Raw genomic sequence first — 23,609 nt, forward strand, 5'->3', positions numbered from 1 at the left:
TGTGGACTCTCCGAAATCTGTACCTTTTGATCAGATTTATCTTGTACTATGAATTTTCTCCACTGTACTTTTATTTTGAGACATTTCTGATAATGCAAACATCATAAACAAGTCATCTTTTATACTCTTGTCATTTATCAGTTCTATAACAAGATATTTTTTAATGTTTACTACAATAGTATTTGTGTTAAATTGTCTCCTCGCTAGTAATAAAGAGTCCAAGTATCATCAGTGGTACTTACGCTACAGTTTGAGAAGCATGGACTGAAGTCCTTAATGATCATCTCTGTTCTAGTTTGGTGTTCTGTCAAAATGTTTGACTAACTTGAATGTTCTAGTCACACATTTAGTTTACTGAAAATCTTTTAAAGTATCTGACTGCTTTTACATTTGCTCTCATGTTATTTATTTTCCCTTTGGGATTAGTAAAGTATGTTTTGATTTGGATTAGATATTTGTTGATTTTTATGCCAAATAATTTTGGGTCTTAAAACGACTTCCGTATAAGGCTGTTGGAGCCCAATGAAACTCTAAGTCCCTAATCCCCAGGATTTATTCAGGTATAGATTGGTCTTATCAGTGTAGACGCTGAAGTTTTTATATTCATTTATCCAAGCTTGTTAAGAGGCCCCTCTACTGAAGGGTGAAAAACGAGAGTGTTGGAGATAGCTTGTCGCTTTGGGCCCAAGGCAACAGGTGTAGAAACATGGCCAGCCCTCCTCCTCAATTTAACAGCAAGAGGTGCCTAACAGAACCTATTGTCTTACACTTATACTGCAGTGCTTGGCTTAGCTGGTAGATCAGTAACGTCAAGCAATGCATGAAACCAGCATGTGGCTTTCACTACTCTGCATATACTCAGTATATTCTCTAACTTTACAAGAGATATGTTCCATCCCAGTGGAAAATTAAACAAGTGGTTAGATATATTATATAACTGCCTTTTAAGGAAATGTTTATTGTACAGGATATATGACTACACTGTATCAAATCAATTTAAATATCTATAAATTAGTTCCAAAGGGTTAGGATTTTTAAAATCAAATTTCATGCCCCTTCTGGTATTTAATCGTGGTGTTCCTCAACATGAACATATACAACAACATGAACATCTGACACCCCAAGGGCCAAAATCTGCAATGCTTTGACTTAGACATTATCCTGTCACAAAACATTTGAACCCACATGTTAAACTCCAGTCCTTGAGTTCTGGTGTCCCACAACCTATAGCTGTATCTCTGTGTCGGCACACCTGAACCACATAATTTCACACCCCTACTTCAAACCATGACTGAGGCGCATTCTGAACTTTTTTTCTATAAAAAGTTTGAGGTTGATTGGTGGGTTGAGGTCAACTTCCTACTGGCTAACTGGACTTCGCTTGTTGAGGTTGTGATGTACTCATCATATTTCACTTGCATGACGAGTTGGTTATAAGATTAAGAGATCGCCCTAAATGTTTAGGGCCATATATCCACTACATGAAGTTCAAACTAATGCCTACTGTTTTGTTCCAGGCTGGTCATGTTGGCTTCTTTCTTGATAGTTCACATTTTTGAAGACCAGTTTGGTTTATAAAAGACCAGAGGCAGCTTAGAGAGGGATTTGCCTTTGTAGCTACATCACTGAACAGGTTTTTTTTTTATTTAATTTTTTTATGAAAACGCAAGTATGACGCTAATTTTTCCTGCTAAGTAAAATGAGGGTAAATTAGTCTTTGTGTAAATTAAAAAGCGAGATTTAAGTATGTAATTTTTTACTTAAGGAACTATTTAGCAGACAGCTTCCTTTCAATATAGTCATGATTATTCATGCATCCAAAGTAGCATTGCTAAATGCAGTGGAACCTCTAACTACACATTTAATTGTTTTCACCAAAGCAATTTGCATAATGAAAGACTGTATGTTCTCTTAAAATATAAAGCATAGCAAATCACTATATTAAAATAATTATTTTAGATGAGAACCCTCCTGAGTGAAGTCATCATGCTAGGGAAGCATTAATGACACATCATAAGGCTTGCAACAAAGATGAAATTGGTTCATCGACACTTGTTTTTGCCTGCACAAGTTGTCACAAAAATTTGCCATAACAATGACTTTTTCTAGAGTTATTCTGTGAGAGAAAACTGTTATTTTTTTGTTGTTTTTTTTTGCATAATGCTGGAAACAGAAGCTTTGCACACGTTGCACACACCTTCTTAAATGCCTCCAGAAGTGAACATGTCTTCACTGCCATGGCTTCTTTGCAGACATCGTAGTGGTGACAGAAAGGGAAAGAAAATGCAGCACGGGAGACACACCACATGTGAAGCATACAGAAGAAGGTTTCCAAAGGAAATCAGCAGTCTAGCTTATGGCTTACCACAGCAATCCTGCACATTTGTGTACAGAGGAAAATTTACATTCTGGACATTTTTGTGTCATCTGCATTCATAAGAATTATCTTTCAAATGCATTCATAGTTAGAGGGTCAACTGCACTAAATTCCAGGTTTGTAAGAGGTGACTAAATGTTAATAACTTTTGTTGCTGTATGGTAGTCATCTTTCCCTGCTATTTTTTTTTTATGTTTGTTTCTTTCCTTTTTGTTTCACACTCCAGTGGACCAAGCCAGATGCCAAATGCTGTCGGGTTGGTCCTTTTTGTTTGAAAGGAGTTATTTTTCTCTTGTGGAAATTGAATTAAAGTCAAGACTTGATGCAATCTGTTAGCTGCTTTTTCTGGACAATTTCTCCCACAAATTGGTGCTTTATAATTCTGAAATAACACAGTCTAAATCTACTGGACTGGACGACAATTCAATTTGAATTTGCATCTGCTTACCTTTTTTGTGCAGTGCCCTGGAATGACTTTTTCTGGTGATTTGGTGCTATTTAAAAACCTTAATTGAACTGAGTGATCATCTGTCGCTGGTACACTGACTGCAGCTTGAACAAGACTCACTGAATATCTACTATATGACTATGTGAACTGATATATAGCCGGCTAGCAGTGCAGGGTTAAGTGGTCAATGTTTTTCTTACAGCTGACAACTGCAGCCATTTAGAAATAGACTTATGGCCCCAGGGAGCACACACAACTACTGTGGAGGGAAAATCGAGGTCTACTGCATAGACTGAGAACATAATAAGGCAGTGTGTGTGGGTTAGGTTATCGTTATGGATGTGTTTTAATGTGGTGCGGTACGAGGATGCAATACATCTAGTGTCACTTAGGGACACATGACACAGCAGGCCTTTTGCAGGAATGGGATGTGGACTGCATGCTTAAAAAATGTTTGCTAAGGACATCTGTCTTGATTCATCAGAACTATTCTCTATTGCCTTCTGGTTGTGTACAAATAATTGTGGATAATTCAAGCAAGCCATCAAGACTTCTTTCTAATATAGCCTCTCTTATGTCTTGAGAGTAATTGGAAACTGGATAGCTGGAGACCACTAATTTGATGTGATTAACAATTAAACTCTGTGAAATTAGTTTTTTTAGAATGATTCAAGAGCACATGCAAATATGATCCACATGTAAGCATTGTGAAAGGGAAGAAAAAGATGGAACCTTTCTTCTTGCTTCATGTGTTGTACATTAGTAGTGGACAATGTAAGTTGAGGCAGGCTACAGCAGACAGTTCTACTTAAGCCTTGGAGTGGGTAAGTCTCTCCTCTCTGTGAGGCCCACTTTCCTTCAGGATTTGGCTCCCATGGCCTCGTTCGTAGTAATTGAATGCAGACAGTGGGTGTCATTTGTCCGCTGTCCCTCTAGGGAAGGTACTCTTGCTCTGACAGATTTCCCACAACTGCAAACAGGGTGAATGTGCCCCGAGAGTTTTCCATTGGGTTTCTCTCTCTGCTTTTGAGTGAATAATTTATTTACTTTTGTCAGTGATTGAGCGGCGATATGAAATGTGGCTCTGTATCATGAGGCTTGGTCAAGTTAATTCAAACACTGTAGTGACAAGATGTGATAAATACAAGGTTTATGTTGTGTGAAAACAATGAAAACATTAAATGTTTGATTGTTCTGACAGTGTATGCATTCCACTGCTTGACTGATGTGTTGATTTTTTTCCTAAAAAATATTTTTGGTTATTGAATTTACTGTTATAGAACTAGAAAATAGGATTTTTAAGTGCTTCGCATAGCATTGAATTCATGATATGGCAAAGAATAGCCCTTTAGAGTTTGTTCACTGGGAAGAAATACAAGTATTTATCACAAATCTGACTGGCTGTTGAAGACAGTGTCCATGAAGAATGAATTTGTGGCCTACGTGATGCAGCCAACAAACTTCCTGACCGTCTGCATGTTGGTTGTTACTGTCTTCCAGATGTGCAAGAAAGGGGAAATTCTCAACAACTTAATGGCATTGCTTTCTGCATGAAATCTTTTCAAGGGCATTTGTAATGCCACCAGACAGAGTTTTCTGCTTCTGTTTTGTGTTCAGACCATCCTTGAAAGGCGATATCAGCGTTACACAATTTGTGGGGTTTGGCGTTGTTTTCATGTAGTTTTCAGTTGCCTTTGTGGCGGTGTTAATTCCATGAAGGTTAACACAAATTCCTGATACGTACAGTTTGCCCTTGAACTGAGCATTAAATTTTTATGTCTTTTCTCATTTGGAAGAATTTTGTAGAAGCAAACAAGATTTACAGAAAAAGAGTGCACATAAATCTTGTGATATTTAAACATCAGGATATTTCTTGTCAATCAATGTCTGTCTTGAGAAGTGCTAAGCAGTTCTGATTTATACAATTTTACCTGATTAACCATCAGGAAAGTTCAGTATCAGTCTGAAGTAGTTAGGGACAGCCTGTAGGGCGAGTTGAACCAAAAAGATGTTCAAAAACTCAGTAATAGCATCAACATTTTCAGTCACGCTATTAAAGACTAACATTAACCGAGGTAGAGCCTGTCCAAATTCTGAGAATATGAATAGACATGAATATTTATGAAAGCAAGAGAGAAGTTTTGGCTTTCTTTGGGCATTAGCTGTGTGTTCAAAATTATTGGACAACACATACTGTGCAAACTCATTATGCAGCTGAATGGAAAATATTATGTTTTATGGTTTTCATGTTAAAGTGAATATTTAACATGAAACATAAATATCTCAAATAATAAAAGAAAACATATTTCTGGGAACTTGAGGTAGGTTGCAGTTTTGAAATATGAAAACAGTGGAGAAGAATTGGTTTCTGGTAGCTTCATGTTTGTTTTTCTGAGCACATTTTTTAACACTTTTCTGTGATCCTATTGACATTGTAAAAGCACATGTGATTGTATAGGGATCATGGGAAAATTCTCACTCTCTTAATTGCTATGCACACAATGTATGAATGACTCAGCATTCAAGTTACCTTAATTCTGTTTGTGAAAACATAAAAAAAAATATTTTATTTGAATTCTTTCACATTATGGCCACCTTTGAATGAGACAGATATGGAAACTCCAATTTATGGACTGTTCAAACTGGAATGAGTTATTTTAAATTGATTACAGATTCTTTAAAGCACCATTTTGGATTTCTGAAAGTGTTCTCGTTGCACTCATTTTAATCGAACTAGTACTTATACTCATTTTACAAATGTACTGATTCTTACTGTCTCCAAAAATACCACTCAACATGCAGGTTCAACCCCTATGAAATATAGATTAGCAGTAAGGCCCACAATCTTCTGCATGAAGGATGAAGAGTACTTTTAAATATTTAATTACATATGTTTGTTTGCTGTCTTGCATATCATGTGTTTATTTGAATTGTTGGTTGTGTATGTCCGTGTTTTGCTAGTCAAGACTCAGTGCAGAATATTCTACTAGAAACAAAATACAAACCATTCCAATCAGACATTCTTTGACTTGTGGCCCTTAAGGAAATCTTAAAATATTGATGCATGCTGCATTTCCAACTTTAATCTTAATACTGCTAAATAAAAAAACTCGTCTATATTAAGATGTTGTTAATTCAGTCCCCTGTCTTCAAGCTCTGAACAGAGGTAGCTGGTTATAAATTGGAAAATTTTTAGGCAACTATGATTCAAATTTGAAACATGCTTAACCTGAAGATTTGGTAATTACTAAAAGCCAGACTAAATCTTTTATATAAGAGTGTTATTATTTTACCTATTTTGCATTTAGAACAATGTATTTCTTAAAACTTATGCTGTAGATGTAATTCCAGACTACACAATCCTCTAAGCTTTACCAATGAAAGACTGATGTTGTCATTCACTCATATAGTTGTACTTTCTCCTGGAGTTCATCAAGTGATATTGATTCTGAACCGCAATCATAGTGAGCATCACTGAACTGCAGCATTTTATGCAACTCTAAATGAAAGCAGCCCTACATACAGTGCTGTAGTCCCTGCAAGTCTCTACAATTCCCATTTTCTATACAACCATCTTAATCAATATTACACTGAGAGTCCTTTACTCTACTGATCGATCATGTCTCTATATTGCTGATGTGAAGAAAAATTGATTGCTGGTCCTTGAGCATACATGTGAGTGAACCTGTAAATAGCTTTGTTAATAATGCATACATTGCAATGACAGTCCTATTTTTGGTATGCATTTTTCAAGCGTCTTGATGGTCCATCCGACATTTGTTAAATTGGTATATTTTTCCAAATCTAAAATCGTATATTAGAATTAATTTTGTATGCTTGTAATAATACACAAGGAAGTATTGTGTATATGAATGAATGAATATACTTTATTAATCCCCAGAGGGATTACGTCTAAGTATTGGACTTAATTTTTGTGAACCATGCAGTCCAGGAATGTTGGACTCAGATCATCGACAAGAGCAATTAACGCACAAAACAGAATGCTTTTGTCTAGAGTTAGTCGGGCATTCTGTTTCACACCATTTAGTTTTCATCACAAAAGTGTGATTCTTTGTTCAGTAACGCATGTGCAGCATGAAAACTCATTTCCTTCTTAATAGACTTGATGAAGTAGTTATATATTTTTTTTTTAAAAAAAGACGTTGCGTATTGACCTTGTAAAAATTTCCCAGTGATCTTGATCAACAAACAAAATTTTTCATTTACATCTTATCCACATAAGAAAGCTCAGGGACATAAAATCACCTTGGCAAATATAACAGGATTTCCGTACAATAATAACCTTGTGTTTTCATGTCCATCATTATCTGAGGCAACCTCTTTCCATCTAGCTAATCTATCTTGACATCCAACACCATTGTTACCTCCACCTGCTGCAGTTAAAACACATGACCACCCTTTTAGAGCCCTCTTGATTAGAGCCAGGGTAAAAAAAGCTGTGAAAATGAAGACGTTTCTTCTAATTTCACACTCTGTGCTTGATCGTTAGGCTCTTATTATGCCCCATTTGCTTCCCTCCACTAGCTGTGATGAAAGGAGGGCAAAAAGGCCATGACAGGACAAAAGGAGGCCCTTCATCAAAACACATTTTGTTTGGGGTCTCTTTTTTTTTTGTTCAACTCAACCCTTCCCCCCACATTACTGCCAACACTTTTTTTCTAGAGTTTCCCCTCTCCTGCATCCCTCATTAGTAGCCACCCCCACCTGTCTTCACATTCATTTTATTAAACTGCGATTGTTCAACGCTCTGTGCTCATCAGAACAGCCTGTCTGCTCCCATTTAATTGGCCCACAGCTTCCCCACTGCTCTTCAACAAGTAGGAAGGTCAATGGCTGCTTATGACCTGTGAGGATGATGTCTGTCAGTAGTGGGCAAAAGACTGTCTTACCCTTAAACCCCAGCATTCTAAACTGGCAAAATAAACATGCAACCATGCCTTTGTCCTCAACGCCGCAGTGATGACCCTTAGGGAGACAGCTGTTTTTAAACAAATGTTAAAATTCAAATTGTTTTGCTCAGCAGTTTTTCTACCTTCTTTCAATGGGTTCATAGTGTATATTGTGTATGTCATGTATGTTTTAAAGAAAGGCAACTTTAAAAATTATTAATATTTTGCCTTTTTTTAAGTTAAACTTTCCAGGTAAAAAGACTTAAATTTGGCAAAAATAAAAAACAAAAAACAAACAAAAAAAACCCCACAACTTTATTTTCTATTGTTGCATTAGATATCTGTGTTTAGCCTGGCTGTTATAAAGGTCTAGGTCAAACCAAGCATCACGGTAGCCATAATTAAGAGGGACATGGGATTTAAGAACTAAAGCTGTTCTAATTAGTCAAAGTGTTTGATAGAATGCGCGTTTGTAACAAGAGGGGTGACTTTCTTCTCCCAGCCCGTCAAAATCTGTCAAAGTCCTCACTAAGTGGGGACTAATTTGAGAAATTATATCAGCTGTGAAGTGAAGAGTGAAGGGGGGAGAGAAAGTAGAGTCTGCAGTGCAGATGCAAAGTTGTTCAGTGGATGAGAACAGATTTTTTTTTTTTTTTTTTTTACTTGGCCGAAATGCTTAGGTAGAGGCCGTGACCTGCAGTGGTGGTTGGAGAGTGCAGCGTTTAAAGCTGTTCTGATCCATGGCCAAGGCAGAGGTTTCATCTGAAGAGGATAGTCAAAGTGTGAAATCAAAATGACAAGGCGTATATTCAAGAGAATGTTCTTTATTCTCTCCATGATATTCTTTATTCTCTTGAATGAAGAATATTCTCTTGAATATTCTTTACAAGTAAAGAATATGAGTAAAGAATATTCTCTGGAATACTCTTTGCAAGTGCATCAATATGGGAAAGTTCTTTAGAATAGCATTGAACAGCTCCATTCAGTTCTAAAAGAAAAACTCATACAACATAAATTATGATTTATCATCTGTGTTGTATTTAAGCAATTTATAAAAGTTTCCTGATTGTGGCTTGCAGGAATTTGCAACATTGCATGACACTGATAAAGAATTTGTAAGAAAAAAAATAAATAAATAAATAAAAAAAAAATATATATATATATATATATATATATATGGCTTACTCCACCACTTACTGCAATATTGTATGCACTCAGTTCTGATTGGAAATTTTAGATCAAAAAAGCTGCTTCTCACTTAATCTTTTAAAAGTATCAAATGCATCCTTGCACATTGAGTTTTCAGAGGACTTTTATTTGTCATCGCCATGTAATCAATTTGATCATAATATTACTGTAAGCTGATTAGTGGCAGTAATCAACTTTATTACAAAGTCTCCATGAAAACATACTTGCTAATCACTAGAGAAATTGCATTACCGGTACTGTAAGACAGTTTACATTAATAAGAAACATGCAACCCAGCCAGTGCTTTAATACTCAATTAAACTTAATTAAATTAATCAGAATAACAGTTTCCCTCAATTGCAGAGCACTATTTGTCTTCCTCAAGTTTAGTGCTACAGCCCAACTTAACCACAAGAAAAATATTTATCTGCTGTTTTTCTGTGCCCTTCCACAGTGGGAGGAGGTGAGCGGCTACGATGAACACATGAACACCATCAGGACGTACCAGGTCTGTAATGTCTTCGACAGCAATCAGAACAACTGGGTACGGACAAAATACATCAGACGTCGTGGTGCACAGCGGATCCACGTGGAGATGAAATTCTCTGTTAGGGACTGCAGTAGCATCCCGAATGTCCCAGGCTCCTGTAAAGAAACGTTTAATCTATATTACTATGAATCAGATTCTGACACAGCCACCAGAACATCCCCGGCATGGATGGAAAATCCCTGGATCAAGGTTGACACCATTGCAGCAGATGAGAGCTTCTCCCAGGTGGACCTTGGAGGAAGAGTGATGAAGATTAATACGGAGGTGCGAAGCTTTGGCCCCGTGTCGAAAAACGGCTTTTACTTGGCCTTTCAGGACTACGGCGGCTGCATGTCACTCATCGCAGTCCGGGTCTTCTACAGAAAGTGTCCTCGAATCATCACTAATGGGGCACTGTTCCAGGAGACTCTGTCTGGAGCAGAGAGCACCTCGCTGGTGGCTGCAAGGGGTGTTTGTATCCCTAACGCAGAAGAGGTGGATGTTCCCATAAAGCTTTACTGCAATGGTGATGGAGAATGGATGGTACCCATTGGGCGCTGTATGTGCAAAGCCGGGAATGAGGCTGTGGAAAATGGAACCGTTTGTAGAGGTATGTGGTGGCTTTTTTATGTTAGCAACCTTTTAAGTCCAACAAATCACTGTGATTTTCCACTATAACGGAGTGATCCCACTGGACAAAGATTTTATTTATGCAATGACTATGTGTGGTAGTTCAATATACACTATTGAAAATGTATTTTCAGTAAAATACAATAGTGTTATAAGGTCGTTCATAAAAAAAATTGATGAAAGGTATACATTTTATGCAGAGTTTAACTGAAGCCATCATCACATTTCCATAACGGGTACATTGTTCTCCCATTTATTTTTGAATATACGTGTTCTGGAAAATGACGTATTTTGATTATTCTTAAAGGTTTTGTGGGAATAATGCTTCCTGACCATGACAAAATTAGATAACTGATTGGGAGTTTTTTCATATGAAGTGAGCAGTTAAAATTATCACTTTTTAATGTGTAATTAAAGAATAATTTTAACATTATCCAAACTACATATATATAATTTTTTTATATTTAATATTTCTTTCAAAATAATAAAATTAGCCATTTTCTGCTTTGTTTTTCACCAATATGTCCCTTCTCTTCAACAAAACAGACAGAAAAAAAGACATTTAATTTGTCAAAATGCTGGTGAAGTGCCTCTACTTATTTAACAGGACAATAAGTAGAGTTTTTTTTCAAAACTGGCCACATTTCTGTAAATTGGAATCTCTCAAAGGAGAATTGATCAAGCTTTTCAAAACATCGATGCACCCAACATTTACCTGCACCCTGCCCTATCCGTAGTCTGGCAGGTGGTATTTGGCCATTGTTGTTAGAGGTCTTGATCACTCGACGCAGCACGACATGCATAGCTTGCAGACTGGAGTCATGCTGATCCGTCCAAGAACCTCAAACCACCCACCTGTGCTTCTGATCGGTTTATTCCTGCCTCTCATATGTGAGTCTGTAATTACAGCACTTCCCCGGAGTCTGTATGCTGGGAGGGAAACGGGATGGGTGCAGCCTTACAAACACTGCTGGGCAAGCTCAATGACTACTAATAAGGGCCGACACAAGCATCTTCTTATGGAACATAGGCCAGCAAGAAGCATTTAAAAATAGCTAGAAAGTGCATGAAGCATTCATAATGTTTTTTTTAAAATATATATTTATATATATGAAATTCATTGTGAATGTGGTGAATTTAAAGATAGAGATTTCCACTTTCCTTTCATCTTTCAAACTTGGCCATGCAAGTTTATTTGTATAGCACCATTTTAAAACAAGGGTATTTAAAATAGCTTATAAAGAAACATAAAGAGAAATGAATACAGTTATATTAAAAACAAGAAATACATTAAGAAAATAACACCAAAACACACATTGAATAAAAGTCACCAAGAATGGAGCTATGAGGAATTCATCTATTTGTTCAGATTTGCAAATTGCAAATGGTACAAAGTAATTCTGTCCTGCCAAATAAGATCTTAACTAATCTAGTACAGTACTGGATAATCCCACCTACTTTTCCAGTCCGCCAATTACTGTGCTACGATCATCTGTGTTAAACTCAACACTAAGATCCAATAATGACACAGTGATATTAGATTTATTGCTGATATATATTTATTTATTTTTTGTTGTTGATTCAGTTTTAAGTGTTGTAATATGACTAGAAATCGGATTACTTTCTGATCCACTGACTTCTCTTTACCACCAAAGTAAGGGTAATTGATTGGCCAAAAAGCGAGTGGTGATTGGAGGATATAATTAAATTGGAATACATAAGAGATGAGGTCACTTCATGCTCACACAATTTGACTGTATTATGGTCTACAAAAACATAAAACAAAAAAGAAATGAACAATTTCTAATTACAAGAAATAAGTACTTGAAAATAGAATTTCATCATTATTGCCCATTTTGAACATTTAATGTAGTAACTGAATATGAAAGCTTTAAATAGGAACATACAATCTCTAATGTGAAATGTGATGCAGGACATTGTTTTTTACACCATGCAAATAGTTATAAATCTCAGGATAAATGATTGTGAAGTTTATTGAAAGAAAATACAACACAGTAACACTGATATTATTCTGGTGGTTTCGCCATTGTTAGAAACCTCTTTTTGATGGAAGGCATAGCTTGTCTGCTCTCCAGTCAGCTTCCTAAAGACAGAAAACTGATATCAGCCTTTGGAGCTGTGGTCAACCACTGCCTTTCAGCTGCAAGAGGTTGGATAATAAATTGATCTGTGAAAGATGTGCCTTGCCTGCCAATATTATGGGGTAATGAATTGATTTATGAGAAGTGCCATCAAAGGGTTTGTAAGATATCCTCTTTCATTATGGAATTAGGCTGCCCCACCAACTCACAGAGGAATCGAGACTCAGACACTGTTTTGTACAACAAACGCTCTCTTCCAACATCTTTCCAACTAAACATGTAATTACGCATGTAACAATTAAACCGCTGGCAGGGATACTGACAAATAATTATGCTGTCAAGAAATCTGTCAAAATATTGACAGCATAAGGTGGTGCTTACAGCAAATTGCAAAGGTATTTTTCTCTGCAATTGTCTTACAAGTGAGATTAAGTTTCCTCTCTAAGAACTGCAGTGAATGCAAGGAACCATGCAAAGGCCTTTCAGCAGAGACAGTCCTAAAAAGACAGATCTAATTTCCCCTCAGAGTCTTGAGGAGATGGTTCACCACAGTGTCACATCAGGTTTTCTTTGCCCTCGCCGGTTTCTCCAGATTGAAAAGCATTCCCCTCATTGGGGCACAACGAGAGCCATGTTCATGGGTGGAATTGCAAACTCCCTTAACAATGCCCATGTGTGTCTTTCAATGTAATCTGATCATCTAACCCCATACTATTGTGAGTTCAAGGGTCTCAACTGTGGGAGTGTGCCTCATGTTATTGAGCAATAAAAGTTTGGAAGCAGATAAACTGTCACAGAGATAACAATTTGATTCATTTCTTGGTTGCATGTGTTGGTGTGAGAGGCTGTGGGGAAAGCGTAGTGACCAATATGCTGTTGTTTGCTTAGCTTTCTAAGATGTAGCTGAGGGGAGCTAAAGATAAATTTGCATAGCTCATATTGCGAGGGCGGCGTAGAGAGGTGAACATGACTTTAAAGGTAGAGATTATCAGATTAACTTTTGTCAAATTGAGACAGATGTTTTGACATATTTGCACCCACACTGATTGCACATAACATTATCACCACTGACAGGTGAAATGTAAAAACTACGATGTTTTTCTTCCTCATGGTACCTGTCAGTAGGTGTAATATGTGTGGTTTATTCACATAAATATATATATATATATTTTACCCCAAAGCTGATGTATAATAAGCAGGAAACAGAAATAAATTTAAGGATTTCTATAAGTCTGACAATGGCATCTCCAATGACATCGGCCCTTCTGTAGTTTTGAAGGCACAGCTTTTGGTTAGCGTCTATCCATTCATCCATTGCAATGTTCTGGTGGTAAAACTGAGTATTTCTCATGCAAATGTTACTTTGAACATACACACAGAACACACCTTTTCACAGAAAATTATTTCATGGTGGCTATGGCTTCTTTGAGTAAGACAATGTTCTCTAACATAAAGAAAAATTGGCTAACAAAGATTTGGAGCAGCACAACAACCACTTTGAGTTGTTGACTTGCCCTCTAAATTCCTCAGAACTCAATTCAATCTAGCATCTGCAGAATGTGCTGCACAAGCAAGTCAAATTCATGCACGTTCAACTCTGCAACTGACTTAAAGAATCTGCAGCTAACATTTTGGAGGTTGAGACAAAATCACACCTCCAGAGGTTAGAATGTTGGTCATTTAGGTTTCTGTCATTTTGTGTCTGCAGTCTTGTTATTAACTGGTTTTGATAACTTATCCCAACTAATTTTATACATTATACTCATTGTCAATTGTAGGAAAGGTGGTTGACCTGCTCCGAAAAATATCTACCAGCATAGTTATTGTTAGTCAGTTTTCATAAATGAGAAATATGGTAATGTTTTAGATAATAATTTAATTAAATTATTCACATGATGTGAGTCATTTTATGAGCATTTAATGTCTTAATCCATTAAAATAAAGGACTCCAGAAAAAAAAAAAAAATAAGAGGATTCACCAATTTCAGCCCAAAGTATGGTAAATGGATTGTTCACAGAACTAGTAGGAAACAACACAATTTGTTGGTACAAAATGGTGATGCGATTTGGTGAATTGATTAATTGATCTGGAGCCATTTACTGCAGTCAAAAGGAATTAAAATTGACTTCATGACTTTACATATTCATGTCAACTTATGCTTTCAGTCATATTTTGACCCAATACCCTTTTGTCTTTTATTTTTGTTTGGACAAATTCCTATCTTCATAATTATAAATGTTGCATAATGAACATTTTCAAGCAAATTAAATAATTGTGTGAAATGTTACTTGGCTATCTTTATGTCACATGGATGATAACTATCTGAAGGTGAATTCGGAACATGACAAGAGACCTTAAATGTCTCTGGGACATACATGTGGAAATTATCACCTGATCTACAACATGAGTTTAATGTATATTGTACATTGACCCTATTTTAAATAAATACATTGTAAAAAGTAAATTGTCTCCTGGTGAGGATGGCATCAGTTCTAACAAGTATTGTCAAGTAAGGTCCCTGTTGCAACAAAGCAATTGGGTAAAGAGAAAAGTCTTAAATTCTCGAATCAAGAGTGGCCGTAGATGAGACGAGTTAGGGGGATCTAGTGCATAGGAAGGAGCAGTGCAGACATGATTACATGAGAAAGAAGAGGGAGGAGGGAGCAGGCAAAAGCAGGAAATGAATCCCCATAACATACCGTCAGAATCCCAATTATTGCAGCTTCCTGGTCTGGAGAGAGTTTAGGGCTGGAAATCAGTGTAGCACAGACAAATTCACGCCACTGCTTTTATTTCCCCTGCCACTCCTGTCTTTAATGGCAACACTAATTTACTAACAGTGCAAGTGGGGAACAACCCCTCTGATGTCTGCCTTTCATGCTGGAATAAGACACAAAGAAAACCCAAACAAACACACCCCTACCAGGCTGTTCATTGCATTGTGTATTGTGTAAGCAGATAAAAAAAGATTTGCATTGAGGTTCAGTAACAGCGAGACCAAAGCAGCAACAGAGGAGAAAAAGGCTATAATGTAAACACTTTTTAAACACCGTAAGCGTCCAGACAACATTATAAGTAAGAGTCACACTTACTCTTGTTGATAGATGGCTTGCTCAACTGCTGTTGGAAGAGTCACAGTTAAGCGTAAGGAATACAAATTAGAGCCTGAGCAGATATTCATTACGGCAACATTTGCTTGTTAAATGGCAGCACAACTAACACGACTTATTAGCTGCATCATAGGCAACATCTTTTGATTTCCATTACTAATCTTTTCATTTAGCTCTAGTGAAGTGATGTGTATTCGATACAGACTTTGGCCTGTAAGCAATGTAGGAAGTAAGCTCAAAGAGGTGTCAGTTTGTTCATAAAGCTGTCAGGGAGAAATCGAGAGTTATTAATAAATTTTGTAAAGATCTCTTGCTAACTTGTATAGACTCTTTATTTCATTCTCTGGAGCAAAATATCTGAAAACATCCTCCACCAAATAAGCAAATGTAACCAATGGCAAATTATTATTCACAATGAAAACCACTCAACCCCTATATCTGTAAACTGATTGTATGTTTCATCTTAGTATTTCAGTTGAAAATGGGGGAGCATATTTGGAAAATTACATTACTACACCAATCCTAGCACCTTCATCACCAACTTCACCACCTACTAAGGATGCACAGGAGGGTGCAAATAAAATTTAGCTGGCTAGTTTAACCTCTAACCTGTCACCCACAAAAAGCTTACATGCTCATCAATGGTTCCATGAAGAAATCTATCATTATGATAGTTAAGGGATTCTCCGAAAACGGGAAACAAAACCATAACTTTGCTCCTGTTCTTTAAAAAATGTTGAAGCAGATGCTCCACTTTTTAAAATCCACAAGATTCTATTTTATAACACAACTTATCATGCAGTGATTGAAATGTTTTTAGTTTTTTTTCCACTGTGCTGTGTTCACTTCTCTGATCTGTTTTAAGACTTATGTTGCCTGAGTTAAAGACACACCGGTGAACAAGTCTTTGCATGGTTCAGCAGGAGTCCACTTTCTGCAGAAGGTTTTTAGTTCTGTATATGTCTTTTGCTCACATGAATATTAATTTAAAGTTGAACGGCCTCACAAGATTTATTGGCCTACTGTAAATTGACTGCATAAAGCATACTGATACATATACTTTCCATTCTATTTTTCACAGCACATCAATCATCCGTCGAAGTGATAATGTGTCCTGCGATTTCTTTGAATCTTGCCGAACTCGGAGATCGTGGCCTTTAAGCCTGTAAACGTTTTCCAGATGTTTCTGCACATGTTAGGCTCTGCTCCACATGCCCCTCTGTCACATTCCTCATTATCCAACACCATCTTTTGCATCTCAGATTCAGTCTGTTTGACCTCATATAATCCCTGTGCCTTCCTCCACATTACTGGTCATTGCATTTGGTGAGGAATCTTCCTGTGGGTCTGGTTCTTTGTTGTAACACCTATAAACATCTTAGTCGTAACCCAATAGACAGCAGTCAGATGTCTGGTGTGTATCCACAAAAGCATAGCAGTTTGACAATTCTGAGAACTTATGATTTTTAGAATGATAAATCTGCCTTGAGCAGGTTGTCCTGGAATATAGAAGTATACAGGATACATATCCTTCTGCACCGGCCTCCAATTTCTCACCAGGGACAAGGCCAGGGATTTTTCACAATATCTCTGTGTACTCTTTTCGATGCCATAGCTCATTCTAGAGGAATCTTTCTTAGCTAAGAAAGGCTGATGACTCAAGCATCTGCCTAGATAAAAAAATGGAAAACAATCAGACAGACTGTTAAAGACAGGAATCCCTTCTGGGGATCAGTGACCTTGTTTTTTTTTTTGTTTTTTTTTTTTAAAGTCAGTCAGCACTTGGAAAATTATGATATCTTTTGTTGTGTGCTTTTGGCTTAGATTAGAGTCATAAAACTGAGAACAGAGAAAAACGATACCCTTGACTGAAATGAGTTCAGAGTGTTGTGTGCTGAGACACTGGCTCCCCTAAAACCAAATGTACAATTCAATACAATTTTGACCTTAACTGATGTAAGCTTTTAACTGTGCTTTGGTAAGTTCCATACAATATAGCACGGAAAATAAAACTACATTTAATAGGAAGTAAAATTTGTTAAATTTGTTTTCTTTTCTTTGACTGACCTCTCTTTTTTTGAATTGAAATTGAAAATTGTGTATTGTTTTACATTTGTCTTTATATTAAGTCTATTGACCTTGACAAATATCTCTATCACTCTTTTGTAAAAAAAATAAATAAATAAAATAAAATAAATGTCTCATTTTTCTTTCATTGTTAAAAATCTGGCAGCTTTACTGGGAAGTATTGCCAAGGAAGTTGTATTCCAACTATATTTTTTTGTATTTTTCACACTGTTTTTGTCTTTTTAATGCATAGAAGAAGAGTACCTGTTGGCTGTTGTGCTTATAGGTCTCAGCACTGCCCTCTATCAATGAGACATGGTACTTCCTGCCTCTCCCTATGCATTTTCACTTCTCATGTATGGCTGATCAAAAACACTAAATATGTTAGTCACATTCTTTAAATGTATTAGACTGTAGAACATCATCAAAACATGTGTAACTAAACAAGTATAATAGTTGTAATAGTCTTATAATGGGAGACGGTAATGGTCAGGCACCAGCTGCCTGATTGGCTCACTATTTGTGACACAGCACCACCAGAGGTGAGGCACTGCACTGCACCGGCCTCAAAAGGAAATGCACAAGTGATTTTGACCATAGAAAATATAATATTACCAATCAACTAATTTTTTGAAAAGTATTTAAATTAATTTTCTCTCATCATTTTTAGCATCTGTTTTACTTACGATAAACCTATTTCAATCGTCAAGGTTACTGTTGAGGCGACCCCACCTGTCTCTCCTGACTACACGCCATTGAATTCAAATATGCTCCTTGATCACTCCATAACAAACTAAAAATGAAAAGCAATACTTTGATTCATACATGTTCAGTCTTCTTCATAATACCATACATATATCTGTCTACCTGCAGCTAAAATCCCTAACGTCACTGAGAAATAGCAAGAACAGATTTTAGATATAAGCATGACAAAAACATCTGTTATTTATCTGGTTTCTGTTTAGTTACCTTCACATATTTTCTGCGTTCCCCATGAGATGCAATGTGATAACAGCATTTTATATAACCACTACCTATTGTGGTTGGAGGTTCACATGAAGTCAGTTCAGAGCTACAACAGGTTCTAAAATAAGTAATACAACCCACAGACAAACATGTCTTCCTGGTGAGCTACAGGTGATTAAATATTAAACAGTTTCATTGCTGAAGCCAAGAAAAAGGAGACAGATATTAGAGTACAAACAGCATGGGGGAAGAAAGAGCAGAGTGTTGGGGGTGGGGATTCTTAGCCAGGGACACAGAAAGAGCAGCAGACTCTTTCTCTTCCTCTCCACTGCCTTCTACCCAACTGCCCGACAGCATGTCAGCAGATAAACGGGGAAGATCATCCGTATCTTTGCCAAAGCATCACGAATATCAACACTTTAAACGTTCTCACACCAGGTTATTAAGCTCCTGCTGTTTTGACTGCATAAGACAGATTATTTGACCATCTGCAATATGTCCACTATTTTCTGATATAGCTCCTTTCAAAACACTTTTAGACTAAAAATAAGGGGGCTTTCTTTAGTTCTTGAGGCTAAAACATTTTTTCACCATATTTGGAGAGACAAGCCGCCTTCTTCTCTACATACAAATAATAGTTATTTTTCCATGTAACTTACAGAGAAATTTGAAGTGAACTTTAAAAAATGTTGCAGGGCAGACTAAATTATAACTTGGACAGGGCTGGGAAAAGTAATAGTTGTCAGACAGACGTAACTAAGGAAGAGTTCAGAAATCAATATTTGTCAGAATAATCATGAGGTTTTCAATGGGGTGCAGACATATATATATGTGTGTGTGTGTGTGTGTGTGTGTGTGTGTGTGTGTGTGTGTGTGTAATTCACATCAGATGTCTGCAACAGCTTGGTACCAACTACTTAAAGATGTATGTAAGCTTTTATTGTGAATCTTGGGTTTTGTCATTATCAATCTAATATTAAGCTATAACGGTTTGTTTTGTGCATTTAATTTTCTTGGCAATCAAAGTTATTTTCTTTTGGCCTGCAGTTCTCAAAGACAAATAAAAACTCTGATTTAAATTAACAACCGACTCTGCTGCAGGAGGCCAAATAGGAAGAACCAATAAACTGAGAGCACCCTTGGATTCAAGGGCAATATCTCTGTTGACCTCAGTGAATCCCTGTGAGCTGACAGAGTCCACACAAGGTTGCTGCAGCCAGCGGGGCCTCTGCTGTGTTTGAGCAAAGTCAACAACCAACTCAAGCAGTTTATATTTGTATTTATTTTATTTTGGGATTTAATTCTGTGCTGTTTAGAAATCCATGGGCTAATGTCATCGCCAAGCACTGGGCTGATGTAGCTGAGTTTTCTGTCATCAACCTTGCTGGGAGGTTTCTGAGGAGTGTTTGAGTTTGAAATTGAACACATGCCTTTAAGGCCACATCCGTATAAGCAAAGTTCTCCTCTTGCACCAACTTCGTGGACCTTGTTCTGTTTTTTTCTCTTAGCCACTGCTCATGCTTTCCTGACTTGTGGGATTATTCAGGTGAAGAATATTTTATTGCTTAAATCAGTCATTATTCTTAGTGCCTTGCAAAAGCCAACCCATTGAACATTTTCACATTTAGCCACATCACAACCACAAACTATAATGGTTTTACTGGAATTTTATGCAGCACTGCAAAGTACCACATAATTGTTTGAAAGAAAAAAAATACATGTTTTTTGGAAGCAAAAACAATTTTTTGAAACAATTCTTACAGTTGCAAGCTTGTTTTCTCTACCAGTTTTGTATATCACAAGTTTTGAAACTATTTCCAAGCAAAATAGCTTATTTCCAATTGGTCAGAACAACAAGTCTACTGACCCATGCATTGAATTTCTGAACTTAAACTTAGATTTTAAAGCACAAAACATACTTTGATGTAATCATTTGAGTACAATTCTGGTTGTACGTTTAGGATTGCTGTCATCCTGAAATCTGAATGTCTGTACTAATCTCAAGCAGCCTCTTTCGTTATTACTCCATTTATATGCCCATAAACTTCAACTAGTTTCCTTCTTTCTTGTTTAAGGAAAACTAAACGAGAAACAGATCCTAAAAGTAAACATTATAGCATTAACATAAAGTTGACCTCTAATAGCCAAGTAGTCTATTAGTCTATTTTAGGAACAGTTTTGAGAATTAATATGTTGTATTTGAATGTCAAATAATTGAAATTTGCCACTTTTGCAATACCAGCTCTAATGATGGAGTTGATGGTAAATTAAGCGAATAACGGAATATTGTTGGTGTTTGGTGGCATGAAGTCATAAACAAAATAATGAGCTCTCAATATGTGGCTGTTGCTGCCTCTTCACCACGTGGTTCACGTCCTGTTTTTTCAAGAGCCTGTCTGTTTTCCATTTCAGATATCACACTCTCATTGTAATAACTGGTTTGGCTTTTTTTTAAATCACGGTGCTCAATTAAGTCTGTAATTGTGCAGGATGAGCATACTTGATGCTGCACAGAAAACAATCTTGGCCTGGTTTAACAGTTGAAGCCTCATCCGGGGGGGAGGGGGGTGTTTCATTGCTGCAGGGGACAGATCAGTTTTTTAAATGGACTACTTACAGAAATTTCTAGATGTTAAAACTTTTTTTACGTCCCCTTGGGCAGCAACTAAGCAAATAAATTACTCCGTATAATGAGCTGTTTCGCTCTCCTGTGGTACTTTTAAGCTCTGGGCACAAAAGGTGCTGTTGGACACAGCTTTTTTGCATCTTTAAAGTCTTGTAAGAAACTGGGTTCATCCAAAGGGTACAGACTTTTTTTTTTCAACCCATGCCGTGGAAGATGAAAGGGATTGTACAAGCTGCCAGGCTTATCCTTATCTTGTCAGTGAAAATATTCTTACCAGCTCATTATGCGCATCAGTAGCATGTGGGTTAGAATAATCTCTCCATATCCCATCTTTACTCATTCTTCCTTGACACCTTTAGGTATTTAGAGTTTTATTTTTACTTTCTTTTCCACAGCTTGTTTAAAGGATTATCTGTTTATACAAAGGTTTAAAAAGAGGAAAGTGGTGAAAGTGTCATCAGTAATCTTATAAAAAGACTGATCTGGTTTGCTTTGTCTGTTTCAAAGTATTTATTTTTGAAAGCTCTAGGATTGTATGAATCATCGTCTTCGGTCCCCATTATGTATATAATTAGATAAAAATTTATTGTTTTTTTTATGTTACATCATGCTAAATTTTAATCCTATTTTTCTTCAATATCCCAAGATCCCAGGGCAATTTGCAGTGTAAAATTTCTATTATATATTAATGTACTTATTTATTATAATATATACAGAAAATTGAGCATGCCTCTTTGGAAAAGCAGAATTATAGACAACTTAACTGATATTTTTACTTTAGGAATAGATCAATATTTCTATTATTGATATGGAAGAATTCATTACCGATAGATCTAAGTAACTAATTTCTATCCTGAGTTTATAGATTCTTACAGGATAGAGCTGATTACCAAAGATTTAAAAAATCAGAAATTCAAGTCCAAGTCTCCTGCGTGGAGTAATACCTCAAATAAGAAGTGAACGATTTTTTATTGTTATTTTGACTTACTATTTCCTTAAATATTGTTCCATTACTTTCCATCTGCTCCAGATCAACAACGCTCAAACTCAAAGAGAGAGACAGATTAGAAATAACAACTACTAAAGTAGAGACACGGCAAACAGGGCTAAACAGAAGAATCACGTAGCACGGTCCTCCGGTTTGACATTAACCACCCGCCTGTGTTTACTACAAAGCCCGGATTGGCCTCGCAGCGTATTGATGCCTGGGAAATGCTTGCTTCGTGCTGGGACCAGTGTTCTGGTTTATTGTGGTCATCTCGATGCTGTGTGGTCTCGACAGAGTTATGCTGGCTTTTTAGGTGGGCGCTGGTGGGGCGGGGGTATCGGTGCATTTTCATGTGCAGGGTGTTTTCATTACACCCCACCAACATAGTTTGAATGGAACAGCCTCTAGACACACACACCAAGGACACCGTTTTCTCCTGTCTCAGTATGGGTGTAGGTTCTCTCTCTGAAGTAACAGGCTTAAAGAACTGCCTGGAAAAGATTAGTCACAGCCATTAATGGGAGCGTTTTCATTTTGCTGTTCCATTGTCTTAGCTTTTTTTTTCACCCCCAGTGTGCAAAGTTATCACAATGGTGAGGATTTGGTTGAATGTAAAATACAAACCTTGGCACCTCACAGGGAGACAGCGCTGGAATAAAGAACTGCATTGCCAAGACTGACAGAGGAGGGATTTACAACGTAAAAGAACATGATACGGTGTTGACTTAAAGAGAACCCATGGATGCACAGGAAGGACATGCAATGGTTTTTGCCTTTGAACTCTCCTATGGATGCCACTTTTACCCAGTCTCTTTCTTATTGTTCATTCATGAGCAGAACCTAAAGTGAAATCTCTGTTGTCCTTTTGTGACAAGTTTTGGATGAGTTCTCAGTGTAATTTTTGTAAGATTGCCACTCTTCAATGTTGAGTTTTCTTTCTAAATTTGTGGGTAATGCCTCTCAATAGGGTTCACTTAAGTCCCAAAGCCACAGAAATGGCTCTGTGACCTTTCCAGACTGAACAATATCAGTGACTTTGTTCCTTATCTTTTCTTAAAGATTGTTAGATGAGGGTGTTTAGAGTTGCTTTTTGAGATCTTATGTCCTACTTCATGCTGTCAGATTCTTCTTTAAGGGATTACTTGACTCTGAAAGTCTGGTCAGTAATCTGACCTGTGTGCTTTGTGCAATCCTTGGAAAAAAAGTGAAAGTAATAAATAAATAGTATTGTACCTACTGAACATGTTTATTTGCATAAAAATTGCAATACTATTTATAAAAGCTAGTTCTTCATGTTGTCATTCTTATCACCTTGAACATTACCGTTCCATCTAACTGGCATACTTGGCCACCGCAAGGTAAATCTCTGCTCTCCACAGAGAGCATTTCTCACTAGAGAAGGCAACTCGAAGCCTTTTGAATCCAAAATGAGCAGCCATCTCTTAAGCACAAAACTGACACATTGATGTCTTTCATCCCTTGTAGAGCTTTGTTAACTCCTCCTTGCGACCTTCTTTCTAAATATAGCAATTCATGTATTGATTTGGGGATGGCGTGCAGTCACAGCACGTCTTTGTGATAATGACCTATTTCAACAGATTGCTTGTAGATATGTATTTTTTTTCTTTCTGTGTCGAGTCTGTAGAGAGAAGACATATTTATATGTA

The 23,609-nt window shown here is 36.9% G+C and overlaps 1 protein-coding gene across 4 annotated transcripts in view; it reads left to right on the top strand.

Moving 5' to 3' along the window:
- ephb2b (eph receptor B2b) overlaps positions 1-23,609 on the top strand; it is a 122,873-nt gene that overhangs the window by 47,490 nt on the left and 51,774 nt on the right. For all 4 annotated transcript variants that reach the window (XM_016668934.1, XM_007547017.2, XM_007547018.2 and 1 more), the window contains exon 3: positions 9,378-10,062. In XM_016668934.1, the coding sequence (XP_016524420.1) occupies positions 9,378-10,062 (685 nt within the window). The remainder of the gene's footprint in view (positions 1-9,377; positions 10,063-23,609) is intronic.

This window comes from Poecilia formosa, unplaced genomic scaffold, assembly GCF_000485575.1.
Source record: "Poecilia formosa unplaced genomic scaffold, Poecilia_formosa-5.1.2 Scaffold18, whole genome shotgun sequence".
In the NCBI taxonomy this organism is placed as follows: Eukaryota; Metazoa; Chordata; class Actinopteri; order Cyprinodontiformes; family Poeciliidae; genus Poecilia; species Poecilia formosa.